This window comes from Coenobita brevimanus, chromosome 68, assembly GCF_032717465.1.
Source record: "Coenobita brevimanus isolate Jiangsu-jjx chromosome 68, ASM3271746v2, whole genome shotgun sequence".
Classification (NCBI taxonomy): Eukaryota; Metazoa; Arthropoda; class Malacostraca; order Decapoda; family Coenobitidae; genus Coenobita; species Coenobita brevimanus.
In genome coordinates, this window is record NC_137021.1 from 25,629,017 (window position 1) to 25,643,720 (window position 14,704).

A 14,704-nucleotide genomic window follows, 5' to 3' on the forward strand; every position below is an offset into this window, starting at 1 on the left:
GTTCAAATTATTGTATGTGATGATATATATTCTAAGTCAAATATTCATAGCGTGTGTATAAAGATAAGATTTCTTGACGCTCAGTTGAATGAATAAGGCACGTATTAGTCAAAATAAAAGTCAGCAGGTGATAAAGTGAATAATTAGTATATAAGTGTGTGAGTGAATTAGTATATAAGTGTGTGAGTATTATGTTTGTCGAAACATTCCTTGCGAGGGTATTTTCAGGCGATATTCTCACGCTCACTTGAATAAATAATGGCAGTAAGTATGTACAGTGCATTATAGGGGTGTAAACGTGTGTAATGTAAGTGGGAAATTATAATTGGAGTGAATAAATAAAGTAGATGATGAAACACGAGTGTTTGAGATCGTGGTTGCTACGTGAATATGCGCTAGCATATCGCTAAATGCCCTCGTAATGAATGAAAATAATTGAAAACCTTTACAGTGGTGGAGGAAAAGTTCTATGTAAAGGGGAAAATAATTGGAAAGTGATAAAACAATTTGGTATGTTGAAATACGAGTCATAGCGAGTGCGCTTACTAAGCTGATGTGCGCTATACTTATGCTGCATGTCATCATAATGCATGAAAACATCTGAAAACACTTACAAACAGTTGTAATTGGTAAAATGTCATTGAAACAGAAGTATACAAGTAGAAAAAATGATAGGTTGACTCATACCAGAAACTTAGCATATAGCATGTTACGACTCGGACCAAACTCGCTATGCTCGCGCGATGGTACAATGCTTATTTTTCATATATATGTGTCTGAAATCCATTATATTGTTACTGTTATTGTTTATTAGTTCAAATTCAATAAATATAGAGGTGTTGTGTGTTGTTTCTCCCATTATTCCTTACCATAGAAAACGTAAACGCATATCCAGCCCATTACAGAACACCTTACCTGCGGGGGGGAACCACACCTGTACGGACCACTTATAGACCGCGGGAACCACTCTCTTTGTGATTTTCCTTCGTTTCTCGACCTAAGCGGAAGTTTTAGCACAAAAAATTTTTTTCCAAAAAGGCTCGGGACTGGGGGATGTCATAGGTGCGGAAAACCTCGGGACGTGACGGGTTAACATCTCTCACCTTCCTCACCCAATTATCATCCCCCATCCTCTCCACATGTCCAAACCACCTCAATCTACCTCTCCTCATCACAACACCAATACACTCCAGTCCCATCCTACCTCTCAACTCTTCCATTGTAAACCCAGCCCCTCGAGGCCTTGGACGCAGGGACGCACTGCACATCCACCTAATCATTGTCATTTCTGTACGTCTGAGCCGGCGAATATCTTCCTCCTTCACTGCCCAGGTCTCACTGCCATACAGCATTACACTCCAAACACATGCTGCATACAAAGACCCCTTAGCACATAGGGAGAGCCCTCTCAATGTCAGGAAAGGCAAGAGCTCCCTGAACTTCTTCCAACCACTTCTCACCCTAGCCACAGAGCTAGCTCCAGCCCCACCTCCAGCACACAACATGTCTCCCAAATAACAAAACTCTTCCACACACTCAAGAGATTCACCAGCAAGTTCAATCCTTTCACATCTGACAATCTCCACCTGCTCACCCCGGCACGCCGCACACATAAAATCAGCATTATCTCGCAGTCTACCTCTGATACCACTACATCTCTTATGCACCCATTTATCACACACACCGCACAAGATGGAATTACTTCCCACGCCCTTGTGGCAAACTGCACATGACCACTCTCCCTCGTCTTTGACAGTACCGCCACCAACCCTAGAAGTCAGTCAAGATTTGTGCACCGTGGAAGCAGGTAGTGTGTGTGGCAGTGTCCTTCCTCAGCAACGATGCCCAGTTCCCGCCGCCGCCATTGAATTCCAGAGGCTCAGCGTGTGCAGTGTCCTTCCTCAGTAACGACGCCCAGTCATCCACTTAGTCCACTTTTCTGACCAGTATTTCTTTTCGTTTTTCCTAGGTTTAAGAGTTAGCTTCTGAGTGAGCGAGTGAGTGCGATCTCCTTATTTTGAATTCATTTTGAAATGTAACGTAAATTTATTTCTTCGTAATCAATAAATTCAACAGTTCTTTTTCTTGAGCTAAATGTAATGTAAACTCGTGTTTTATTTCTCCATAAGCTTATTCTAGTTGCAGCTCCAAGTTTGCATAAACGCTTTGCACTATTCACAGCTGGTACTTAGGCCAGTCCTTTTTATTAACTTAAATCCGTTGTGCCATCTAGGAGTTAATTGCATCAGCAAGAATCTGTTAATCATTAATAGATATTGATTGTCAGGGGTGGAGTCACTTTCTCCACAGGCCAACAGTACTAATAAAACAGCATGCGTGAATAATTAGTCTTTGCTGTGTACTGTTGAGAAAGTTCATAAATTCTCATCCTTAGAGAATCGGCGAAGTAAGCCGGCATAAAGTAATCATTACTTGATTTTCACAAGACAATTCATTGTCCCGTTCTTAAGTATTATTGAATAATTATTCTTTAATATTGCATTTTCTTAAAAACCCCGTGACAAAAGGGTCGCTTAACTAGAATAAAGTGGAGTCCTGCGAAAAAATAGAATTATACTTGGAGAAACCTGGTAACAGTGAAAAACGCTGATGACTGAATCTATTAATTTTAATACATTCTTCAGACGCAAATTTATCCTCAGGTATACATCGTGAGTGATGAGAAGGATGAGAGGCGCGCTGGCTGAATGCAACGTAATGACCGATTTCAGTGTGGATGGCCGAATAATATCTGAACTTTTTACTACAGTTTATATCATAGTTGTCTAATAAATGCGTGCAAGTGTCATGCTGTTGCAATAACGAAAAGTAACTGGGTAGGAAACAGAGGGACTGAGGACATGGAGAAAAGGATTTTGACGAAAATTAGCAAAACTCTACGGAATTCTGGCACTCGTTTCGGGAAAAGCCAATCCTCATTAGAAGAAAAAAAAAAAAAAAACGACGGCTGGCATTCGGTCGTTTTTTTTATCAAATTCATACCAAAAGTATTTGGCTTCTGCACTTTCGCATATCCGCATATTCTTGAAGGTTTAGCGAAATTTTGTCCACAATTTTTAGACATAGGAATAGATACACACACACACACACACACACACACACACATACACACACACACAAACTATTTCTTGTCGCCTTGCTATAATCGGGCAATAAAAATGGAATACAATTATGTATTGCTAAAAAATAATAATACAGTGGTAAATCAACAGGAAACTAAATGAAATATGTTAGGAGCATGAGGTACTTCATTTAGTTGACTTACCACTGTATCATTTTTTTACTAATGCCTAATATGATTTTTTTTTTTTAATGCCGTATTTGATAAGGTTGTGGACGAGAGACCCCCTCCTATGTATTATTGGTTCTTACAGTGAGATAGGGCATAGAATGGGAAGGGAGATTGAGTTATCCTCGAACCCTGAAGATTCGGTCTATTAACGTGTGTGGATGCAGTACGATTGAGATTTAGAGGGAGGAGATTAGAAAAATGTTTATGAAAAGAAAGTTGAATGTGCTAGCTTTGAGTGAAACAAAAATAAAAGAGAAAGGTGAATCTAAGTTTGGAAGGGTGACTGGAAGGATATCAGATGTTTATAGGGGAAGAGCGAGAGAAGTGGCCGTGTCAGTGAACCCGAAAGTGCAGCAGTGTGTGACTGAATGGATGGAGGTGTCATCGAGATTGTTTTGGGTGAGGGCGAAATTTGGACCTCGGTTGTGGGTATTTGTGAATGCTTAATGGGCCTGGTAGCGAAAAGGGATGAAAAAGAGAGGGAATCTTTCTGGAATGATGTTAGGCGTCTGTAGAGTTTTGGAGCAAATGTGAATATGGTAATGACGGGAGATCTGAATGCTTAAGTGGGAAATGTAGCAATTGTAGATGTCATTGGTATGCATGGAGGGAAGAAATGATAATGGGGAAAGAATGATAGGGATGGCACTGAGCGAGAGATGGTTATTGGAAATACCTTGTTTGATAAGAAAGATATTGAAAAGTATGCATGGGAGAGAGAGAAGGGTGGAAGAGTTGTTGATCGAGCATTGATGGACAATGTAGTTGTTTCCAGAAATGTAAAAGGAAGACTGTTGGATGTGAGAGTTTTGAGAGGGGAGGATGGAGGTAAGTCTGACCACACCATGGTGGAGGGAAAGCTGAGAGTAGGTATGAGGTGGGTGAGAGCTAGAAGAGCTTGGTGTGGCAGGGAAGTTTTGCAAGGGAGTGTGTTGTGTAACAGAGAGAAAATGATAGAGTATCAGAAGATGGTGAATGATGAGTGGACGCAGGAAAATTGTGATGTGAAGGGGGAATGGCAGTTGTTCAAGAGTGCTGTGGTGGGGTATGTGGAAAAGGTGTGTGGTTCATCACCAGTGGTGGTGGTGTGAGAAAGGGAAGTGAACGGTGGTGCAAAGAAGTAAGTATGGCTGTAGCTGAGAAGAAACGTGCATGTGAAATGTGGCTGCAGAGGGTCGATGAGGTGTCATATGAGAGGTATAAGGAAAAGAGGAATAGGGTACGAAGGGCTGTGCGTGATACTAAAGTGGCAGCAGATGAGAGGTGGAATAGGTGGTTGACTGACAATTTTCAGCAATAAGAAAACGTTTTGGAAGGTGATAAAGAGGGTGCGAAAGGGAGAGTTTGGGAAGGAAGAGTGAGTGGAAGCAGAGGATGGAAGGATGTCAATACAGATAGATGCAATAAGGACGAGATAGGCAAACTATTTTGAAAGCCTGTTAAATGAAGAGGAGGAAATGGAGGCTAAGATTGTGGAAGATGGAAGGAAGCAAAGAATGAATGTGTTGGGGGAGATGAATGATTCTTTGATCACGACGGAGGAAGTGAAGGAGGCAATATAGGGGAGGAAAGCAGGGAAAGCTGCAGGAATGGATGGGTGTGCCGTGGAATGTTTGAGAGGTGGTGGAGTGACTATTGTTGTGTGGTTTGGGGGATTCCTGATTGTATGTTCTGTGAGCGGTATGGTGCCAGTTGACAGGGCAAGTGCATGTGTGGTTCTGTTGCATAAAAGTAGTCTTGATCATTATGAATTTACTAGTTTGAGGGGTAAAAGTCTATTGAGCGTTGCAGGTGATGTGTATGGTAGGGTATTGAGTAAGAGAGTTAAAGAGGGTACAGAGGTAATGATTGGTGATGAGCATTGTGGTTTTAGGAGAGGGAGGGGATGCATGGATTAGGTGTTTGCTGTGGGACAGGTGTGTGAAAAGTATTTGGCGAAAGGTAAGGATGTGTTTTGGGCGTTCATGGATTTAATGAAAGTGCATAATAGAACTGTTAGCCTTTGTGGACTGTTATGAGATTGTATGGATTAGTTGGTAGATTGTTAAATGGAATGAAAAATTTTTATGTAAATAGTTGAACGTGTGTAAGAGTGGGAAATACTGTGAGTAATTGGTTTCCGGTGAGAGTGGGGCTGCTGCGGGGATGTGTTATGTTGACTTTGTTGTTTAAGATTTAAATGGATGGTGTTGTAAGGGAGGTGACTGCAAGTGTTAGGTAAAGGTTTGAGTCTGATGAATGCTGATGGCAGTGACTGGAATCTGAGTCAGTGGATGATTCAGACGAGAGATTGACACAGCTGGTAGAGGAGTTTGGGTGTGTGATAGGAGGAAAGAGAGAGTGAATGAGAATAATTGTACAGTGATGAAGTGCACGAGGTTTGTAGATGGAAGGAAGATGAATGTAGTTTTGAATGATGAGTTGCTTGAGGACGTAGAATGTTTTAAGAATTAAGGGTCACATGTTGCTGTGAAGGAAAGAATAGATGTAGAGGTGAAGATTAGAATGAATGAAGTAGGAAAGGTGTTGTGAGGAGTGAAAACAGTGTATAGATGCTGTTCACTTAGACTGCATGTAAAGAAAATGCTGTATGACGGAGTAGTGGTAGCGACTGGGTTATATGTGGGTGAAACAAGGAAAATGGGAGTAACAGAGGGGAAGAGATTGAATGTAATGAGTATGAGGTGTCTGACGGGCATGTGTAGAGTGAAACTTATGGATCGAATGAGAAATGATGAAGTGCGTGCGAGAATTGGAGTAATGCAAGAGATGGCTCATCGATTTCAGACGAGAGCATTTCTGTTGTCTGTGCATATGGAGAGAATGGCTGAAGAGCAATTGGTGAAGAAGATGTCTGGATCTGATGTGGGAGGTGTAAGGCTGAAAGGAAGACAACAAATAGGATGGATGGACAGTGTGAAGAGAGCGTTAGATGCAAGAAGGATGTCTCTCGCGCAATGAAGAATGGCTGCGTGTGTTAGGGATGATTGGAGAGAAAATGTGAATTCATATATCGTGACGCAGCCCCGATGGAATGTTCTGCATCTGGTCTGATCAGCTGATCGGGACAGGTGCGGGGAAGGGGATGGGTCCATTATGATGTGGAAGCCCTGCTGTCGGGCCCTGCTGTGTATGTCCCTGGACTGCACTGCTCAGTTGACCCTCGTGGGGTGAGGAGCGGTTCCTTCTCTCCTTCAAGGCTAAGATACTAGTAAATGTGTGTGTGTGTGTGTGTATGTGTGTGTGTGTTCTTACCTTACCTAATTGTTCTTACCTAATTGTATCTTTACAGGAATGAGTCAAGCTCGTACTGTCCCGTGTTTTAAACCATATTTATCGTACATTTCCTTAAATTTGTGAATTGTTTTGGCACACACTGTTTCATTCGGTAATGCATTCCATTGATCAATTGCTCTGTTTGGGAAACTGAATTTCCTTACGTCTTTATCACCTCTCTTCTTATGCAGTTTTTTGCAGTGTCCTCTTGCTGATGCGTCTCCATATGTTAAGTAATCATTTATGTCTATTTTCCCCTTCCCTGATATGCACTTATATAGCATTATCATGTCACCTCTTTTCCTTCTCTCCTGTAGTGTTGGTAGATTCAGTTTATTTAGTCTTTCTCTGTAGCTTAGGTCCCTTAAGCTTGGTATCCATCTTGTAGCGGCCCTTTGAACTTTTTCAATCTTGTCTATGTGTTTTTTGAGATGAGGACTCCAGATTACTGATGCATAATCCAGGGTTGGTCTAATGAATGATGTTATTATCCTTCTTAGCATGTCTTCATTTATGTATGTGAATGCTATTCTCATATTTGCAAGCAGTGTATACATGTTCCATACCTTCTCGCTGATGTGGTCAGCCGGAGATAGTCTGTTATTGATAATCACACCTAGGTCTTTCTCTCTTTCTGATGTGTATAGGGTTTTATTTCCTAACTTATAATCCCAATCAGGTCTTTTTCCACTTTTACCAAACTTGATTACATGACACTTGTCCACATTGAATTCCATTTGCCATGTATTACTCCATTCATGAAGTTTATTTAATTCTTCTTGTAGCTCTGTACAAGAGTCTGTGTTAGTAATTCTCCTTTGTATTTTTGCATCATCTGCAAACATATTCAGATAGCTCTCATTTCCAGTGTTACTGTTTATATCATTTATATACACTAAAAACATGATTGGTGCCAGCACTGAACCCTGTGGTACTCCTCTAGTCACTACTTTCCATGATGAGTAGTTTCCTCTTAGTACTGTTCTCATTTCTCTTTTTATGAGAAAATCTTGCATCCAGCAAAACAGTTTGCCTCGAATTCCTCCTTGATGGAACAGTTTCCATAAAAGTCTTTGGTGTGGTACTGTGTCAAATGCTTTCTTTAAATCTAAATAGATACTGTCCACCCATCCTTCTCTTTCCAGTATTGTGTTTGTTACTCTGTTATAGTAGCTCAACAGATTAGTAACACATGATTTTCCTTTTCTGAAACCAAACTGCCTTTCTGTTATCATACTGTGTTCGTCTAGATGATTTACCCAAGCTTTTCTTATTAGCTTTTCTAATACTTTGCTTACAACACTGGTCAGTGATACTGGTCGGTAGTTGAGTGGATTTTGTCTATTTCCTTTCTTGAATAAGGGGACAATATTTGCTTCCTTCCAAATATCAGGTAGTTTACCTTGATTCAAGGATTTCTTGAAAATTAAAAATAAGGGTTTACTTAACTCCTTTGCACATTCTCGTAGTACCCAACATGAAATTTCATCAGGACCACTTGCTTTTCCTCTGTCTAATTTACTTAACTCCTCCTGTATTACTTTTTCTGCTATTTGTATATCTGGTAGTATGTGTGGACATGCATGTTCCACATAGTCCCTCTCAAAATTTTTTTCTTCTGTAAAAACTAATTGGAAATTCTTATTTAGTGATTCACAAATATCTTTCTCTTGCGTACAAGTGATTCCCTCGTCCGTAATGGATTGTATTATATCTTTTACTTTGGTTTTGCTTCTGATGTAGCGGTAAAACAGCTTTGGTTGATCACTACTTTTATTTATTATATCCTCCTCAAACTGTTTTTGGGCTTCCCTCCTTATTATTGTATAATCGTTTCTTGCCTGTTTTTAATTATTATACGCCCTTTCACTATTATGTCTTCTGTATTCCACAACAAATCTCTTCTTTCTTTTTATTTTTTACATTCTGTATTGAACCATTTCTGTATTTTCTTATCTGCTTCTTTGTGCTGTGGGATGTACTTCTGGACTCCTATTTCATAAAATTCACAGAATTTTTTATATGCAGCATTTAAATCTTGTCCTCTAAGCTCATTTTCCCAATCAACTTCTAAGAAATACTTCTTTAGGTCTCGATAATTTCCCTTTTTATAGTTTAGGCCCTTTTTGTAACTTTCATTGCTGTTAACTATGTCATATGTTATCCTGAAGTTGTAATTTAGTACTGCATGATTGCTTTTGCCGAGTGGAGGGTGATATATTAAACTGTCAATATCACTTTCTTGCCTAGTAAATATTAGATGTAGCACTGAGGGTACATCGAGTCCTCTTTTTCTGGTGGTTTCCCTCACATGTTGCGTTAGGAAAAACTCTTGCACGAGATCCAGGCGCTTTTGGTCCCAACAGCTTTCTTGGCTAATTATATCTAGAGTATTCCAATTTATATTTGTATTAAAATCTCCAGTTAGTATAATTCTTTCCGATCTTTCTTCCATTTTATGAAGTAATGATCTTAAACTCTGAATTGTACTCTCTGCCAGGTCCTCATATTCGTCTCTTTCCCATGTGTTTGATCTGGGTGGCATGTACAAATTGGCTACAATTACTTTCCCTTCTGATGTGTTGATCTCTACTGCAATCAGTTCTACTTGTGATGGTATATCTAGTTTTATTTCATTGACTTTTAGATTTTTCTTAGTTAATATCATAATTCCTCCTCCTTTTTTTTAAATTTCTGTCTCTTCTCCATATATTGTATTCCTCTAAGTTTAGTATGTCATTGGATATCTTTGGTGTTAATTTTGTTTCAGTTAGGCATATTATTTGTGGTTCATTTTCTCTGACATAATCATTCATCTCTAGTAATTTAGATACCATTCCATCCACATTTGAGTACATCAACACTATCATCTTGTTTATATACTTGTCATGACATGGTGTGTGTGTGTGTGTGTGTGTGTGTGTGTGTGGATGAGTAAATTGTGAGTGTGTCGTCCTGCCTTGGCTACATCCCCATTAAAGGGGAAACAGCCTAGGTATATAGATAAAATATAAAATATAGATAGAAAAGAACATTAATTTAGTTTAGTTTGTTTCCTAGGTCTGATGATAATCCATGTGAGACTAGAAATGTCACTAGAATAATCTTTCTATCTATCTATTGCCAGACGCCTTAATCCTGTAAGGGGTGGCCACAAACAAGTCGCCTCCATGTCGCCCTGTCCCCAGGCATTTCACTGCCCTGCTCTCATATACATCTTCACTCCATCCCTCCATCTCATCCTTGGCCTCCTCCTCCTTCTCCCCCCCTCCACCTCACTCACATATACTCTCCTCGGCAGTCGCTCCTTTTCCATCCTCTCCACATGGCCAAACCACCTCAATGTGTTTCTCCTAATGTTACCTATCACATCCACATCCACACCACAACGCTTCTTCACGACCTCATTTGTCAGTCTGTCTCTCCATGTGACTCCACATGCTCCTCTCAAATAACTCATTTCCACTGCTCTCACTCTTGACTTCTGTCCCTCCAGCAAGATCCAAGCTTCACATCCATACGTTAGAGCTGATATCACAATACAGTCATGTAGTTATTTTTTCATTTCCATGCTCACTTCCGAGTTTCTTATCACTGCATTCAAGGAACCAGCAACCTTTCTAGAATAAACAAGATGATATTTGTGTTGTTTTTTGTCAAATATATATATATATATATATATATATATATATATGTTTCCTGTAAGCCAAGAAACCATTTACAACGCTGGGTGGTAGCCATATAACCAATCCATACGTGCTCCCTACGTGTCAACAAGTGGGTTGGTGGAGGGTTAGTGCCCCTCCCCATAAAACAGGTAACTCAAAGTCAAGTGGCCACCCCTTATGGGATTATGGCATCTGGCAATATATATATATATATATATATATATATATATATGTGTGTGTGTGTGTGTGTGTGTGTGTGTGTTTGTGTGTGTGTGTGATAATATCATACAGGACAAGAGATTTTTGTGAGGGAGGGCAGAGTTTGAATATTGCTTGTACTGTTGATAGCTGATATTATTGTCCCATTAGGTGAAAATTACCACTCACTGGAAGGGTTGAATGAGCACCTAACCGTGGTTAACCTGTCCCGTCTCGACCGATTTTCCACCACTGACTCCCCCTAATCCCGATCAATTTTGGAAAAAAAAATTTTTTTGGCTCAAACCTCTGCTTTTGGTGAGAAACATTGAAAATTCATAGAGAAATCGCTCACTTGAGGTTTAAAATACTCGATAGAGGTAGCAGTACCTTTTACCTTACTGGGTTTTCTATCAGTCTGACTCCAAAGAAAACGAGTTCTATGGGAGGGTAACTATTCCACACCACTCATAAATGGTATTTAATTATTTATTTGGTACGAATTCATATGTAGTACGAGAGTATATTGGTTTTCACACAGTAATATATGCTATATTAGCATTGTTTCACTCACCTAACACATCAACATACCTGATCTTTTTTGGTGACATTACCTGATCATCATTGCTGACTGTTTTTTCCTGTAATGCTACATAAACTTTGTCCTCCACATTGTCATCGATTGGGGAATCACTCTGGCCCTGAATTTCGTACCGTGGCACGACATGTCTTTACTGGCCAGGTCACTGGCAACAGGTGAATTGCTGAGACAATGGCACACAGGGGGGGGGGAGGTCATGCAGGGTAAGGCATTGTCTCTGCCTGGCATCTTGTAGAGGAAGGTGTCCCGTGTATATGTACCAAAAATCATGCACGAAAATTGAAAATTGTGCAGATTAGGAACCTTATTGATGCGCATTTATATATGTCAATGGGACTGACAGTGACAAGACCTGTGGACGTATATATACGTCAACGGACCGTGGCAGGTTAAGAAACAAAATTCTACTCTGCATGCAGTATAAAGTTATTGCTTTTGAGAGAAATGAAATCAAAGACTGTATATTGGATCTACATGATCAGGAAATGGAGGATGTGCCCCATGATGGGTGTTTATTACATGCTTCATAAAAAAAAAAGGTAAAACACTGGAAGTAAGTTGCCAGTAAACTGAGGGTTGTGATATGGAATAACGAATATGCATGAAAGCACAGATGTTTTGTATGAATACTGGATTTACAATGCAGAGACATTATTTTGTACTCATAACTATTTATGCAGACTCAAAGTCTGTCAAGGCATGCTGATGATCTGAAGGGGAAATATCTGCTAACATTGGCGCATTTTACTCTGAAACCTAATTTCTTAATTGTTATATTGAGAACAATTATTCAGTGAATTTCGTATAATTAGATGTGTATGAGTCTCTGTGGCGATATATATATATATATATATATATATATATATATATATATAGATTATGTGTTCGACTCTGGTCAAAGGCTTCACAGCCAGCTATCAGGCCCAGTAGTCCTCCTACATACAATACACCTCTCTACATGTCACCACTTCGGAGCTAATACCCACCGTCCATTTTGAATACATGCTAGGGCTGTCTCATACAGGACTGGTGTATTGGTATTAGTGGGGGTATTTTTATGACATGTCGGCGGGTCTTCTGATAGATCAGTAAAGTCTGATTTCGTGAAATTCAAATCCTTAAACTGTTCCCTGTCCCAGCTGGGATTTGAACCTGGGTCCGGTAGGACTGCAGGCCACCTCTGTAACGATTGAGCCACTACCTCCCCCTATATATATATATATATATGTGTGTGTGTGTGTATGTGTGTATATATATATATATATATATATATATATATATTTTTTTTCCAGTGAAAAGTGCCGATTCGGTATATAGTCGCACCGAGTTGGGTGAGCTAAGTGAGTAGGAATGGATTCCATTGACTTTGTCCGTATGAAAATATATATATTTTTTTATTGTTTATGAGTTTTATTGTGTCCAAGCCTTCCTTAAATTTTGTGTTATGCAATAAATTATTTATTGTGGCACTTGAGAAAGGTAAGAGGCAAAGGGGATATTACATGTTAGAAGGAACTGATGGGATACAGTTGGTTGGTGGCCAAGATGCTTTCTATGTATGAAAATATCTTCTTGTGTGTGTTACGAATGGCCTTTATCGAGTCAAAACCTTGCAGCAGACTACTTATAGTTTTATAAGAGACAATAATGGCTGGACTTTTATGAGAAACCAGGACATGTACGGGCATTTGTCCTGCATTTGATAATATTGTCTGGCCTCAGTCCGTGTCCATGAAATCCGAAAACTGGGAAATCGGGGTACAGGAAATGGAGGGTCAAGTGTATTGCCTTGGGGCTTTGACTATCAACAATAACGCGTACACAGTCCCACTGCCGTGTCTCCTGGTTCTGTAGGCGGATCCACTCTCCTGGGTTGAGTGAGGTGAAATTGTGTGCCATCTTAATGAATCTTGTGGCCACCGCGTCCCCAGTGTGGGCCATGGCTCATTCCCTGCTTCTCAGCATCCCAGCCCATCACAGGAGTGTTCTTTGCCAGCAGGTACGGAGTCTCTCAGCTGACTTCCCATCAGCAGCTGGGCTGGGGATGCTTCGGTGTCATGTAGCAAGGTGTTGAGGTAGTGCAATATGGCCTTGGCAGCTGCATCCGAGTCCAGGGAGCCTCTCGCGCCAGTGTTGTTCCTCAACAGCCTCTTGGTGGACTTGAGTATGGCCTCTGCTCAGCCATTGGACTGTGGGTAATAACCCAACGACACCCTCAGTTGCACACACCACATGGATAGGAATGCCCTTATTTCTCCAACCATGAGGTTCGTACTCCCATCACAAGATAGGATCCCTGGGATACCGAACCTTTTGAACCACTTATGAAAGGCCGTTATGAACCATAAGCTGGTGATGTCCCTGGGCAGATGCTCCACCCCCAGCCAGCCAGTTAACCTGTCTGTGTAAGCAATGTACTCTTCCCCCTCCAGTTGGAACAGGTCTCCCACTGTTTGCTGGAAGGGGTACTTTGGTGGGGGTGTGGGCAGTATGTTTTCTGCAGGTTGGGATGGGGCATTGGCTTCACATACTTGACAATGCCTCCTCTTCTGCTCCACCTCAGCATCTATGCCGGGCCAGTACACACATTGCCTGGCGTGCATGAGCATGGAGTCCCTGCCCTGGTGATCTGCATGAAGGTTGGCTGAGACCGCGCAGAGAAGGGCTGTGAAAATTACAAGTCGCAGATGCCCCTCGTTGCAGGCATACATGACAGTGTCCCCCTGGCATGACAGGACAGGTGCCTCCTCATCCTGTAATATAGGTGGAGTGTTATCGGCTCCTTGTCCTTCCGGTCAGTTCAGTCCCCAGTGCTCACACGCTCAAGGAGGACACTGTAATCCTCCTCCTGGTGCACTTCCTCCTCCACTTGAAGGAAGTCCACTATGGCATCTTCTTCATCTTCAAGAGTGCAGGCCATCGCTGCCACGACCGTGGCATATGTGCCTCATCTTCCATCAGGTCTGTCTCATCTGGTCTGCTCCATGGCAGGGGATATATTGAGAGTGCATCTGCTGCGTGGTTCACCTCCCCCTTAAGGTACTTTATGCAAAATGAGTACATCAATGTCTTCTTGAGGTTGAGTATGCAGGGGTTGCTGATATCTTTCAGATCTTTGTCCTTGAAGATCTTGGTGAGTGCACGGTGGTCTGTGATGAAGGTGAGGTCCAGACATCCCAATAGGAACAGTTAAGCCTTTTCAGGCACTATGTGATGGCAAGGGCTTCCCCTTCTGATGCTGACTAGTTCTTCTCAGCCGCTTTTAGATGGCGGCTGGTGTATAGGGCCAGTTTCTACCCACCCTTGCAACACAGGTGGGCCTCTTGAGACACACACTGGCAGTACTGCTTCATGATCATGAAACTGATGCCAAGCCTGTTGAAGTCGGTGACCACTCCTGAGGACCAAGTGGAGTTATAATACCAGAGGCCCTCTGCCACAAGCTTGCTTATAGCCTTCATTGTTGACTCGAAGATGGACTGACCAGTACACCATTTTCCCTAATGGTTTTTCCAGTAATTCTCTGAAGGGCTCCATGAGTGGTGCCATGGCGAGGAATGGTGCCACCTGATTCACCAGCCCGAACTGCGATCGGATATCTGTGAGGGAGGGATGTGGCGGCATCTGGAAATTGGTCATACTGCTTAG

The 14,704-nt window shown here is 41.4% G+C and overlaps 1 protein-coding gene across 1 annotated transcript in view; it reads right to left on the minus strand.

Moving 5' to 3' along the window:
- Positions 1 to 12,997, minus strand: part of LOC145405868 (uncharacterized) — a 51,019-nt gene extending 38,022 nt beyond the window's left edge. Inside the window, exon 1 of the mRNA XM_080277125.1 lies at positions 12,888 to 12,997. Within this exon, the coding sequence (XP_080133251.1) occupies positions 12,888 to 12,997 (110 nt within the window). The remainder of the gene's footprint in view (positions 1 to 12,887) is intronic.
- Between the last annotated feature and the right edge of the window lie 1,707 nt (positions 12,998 to 14,704).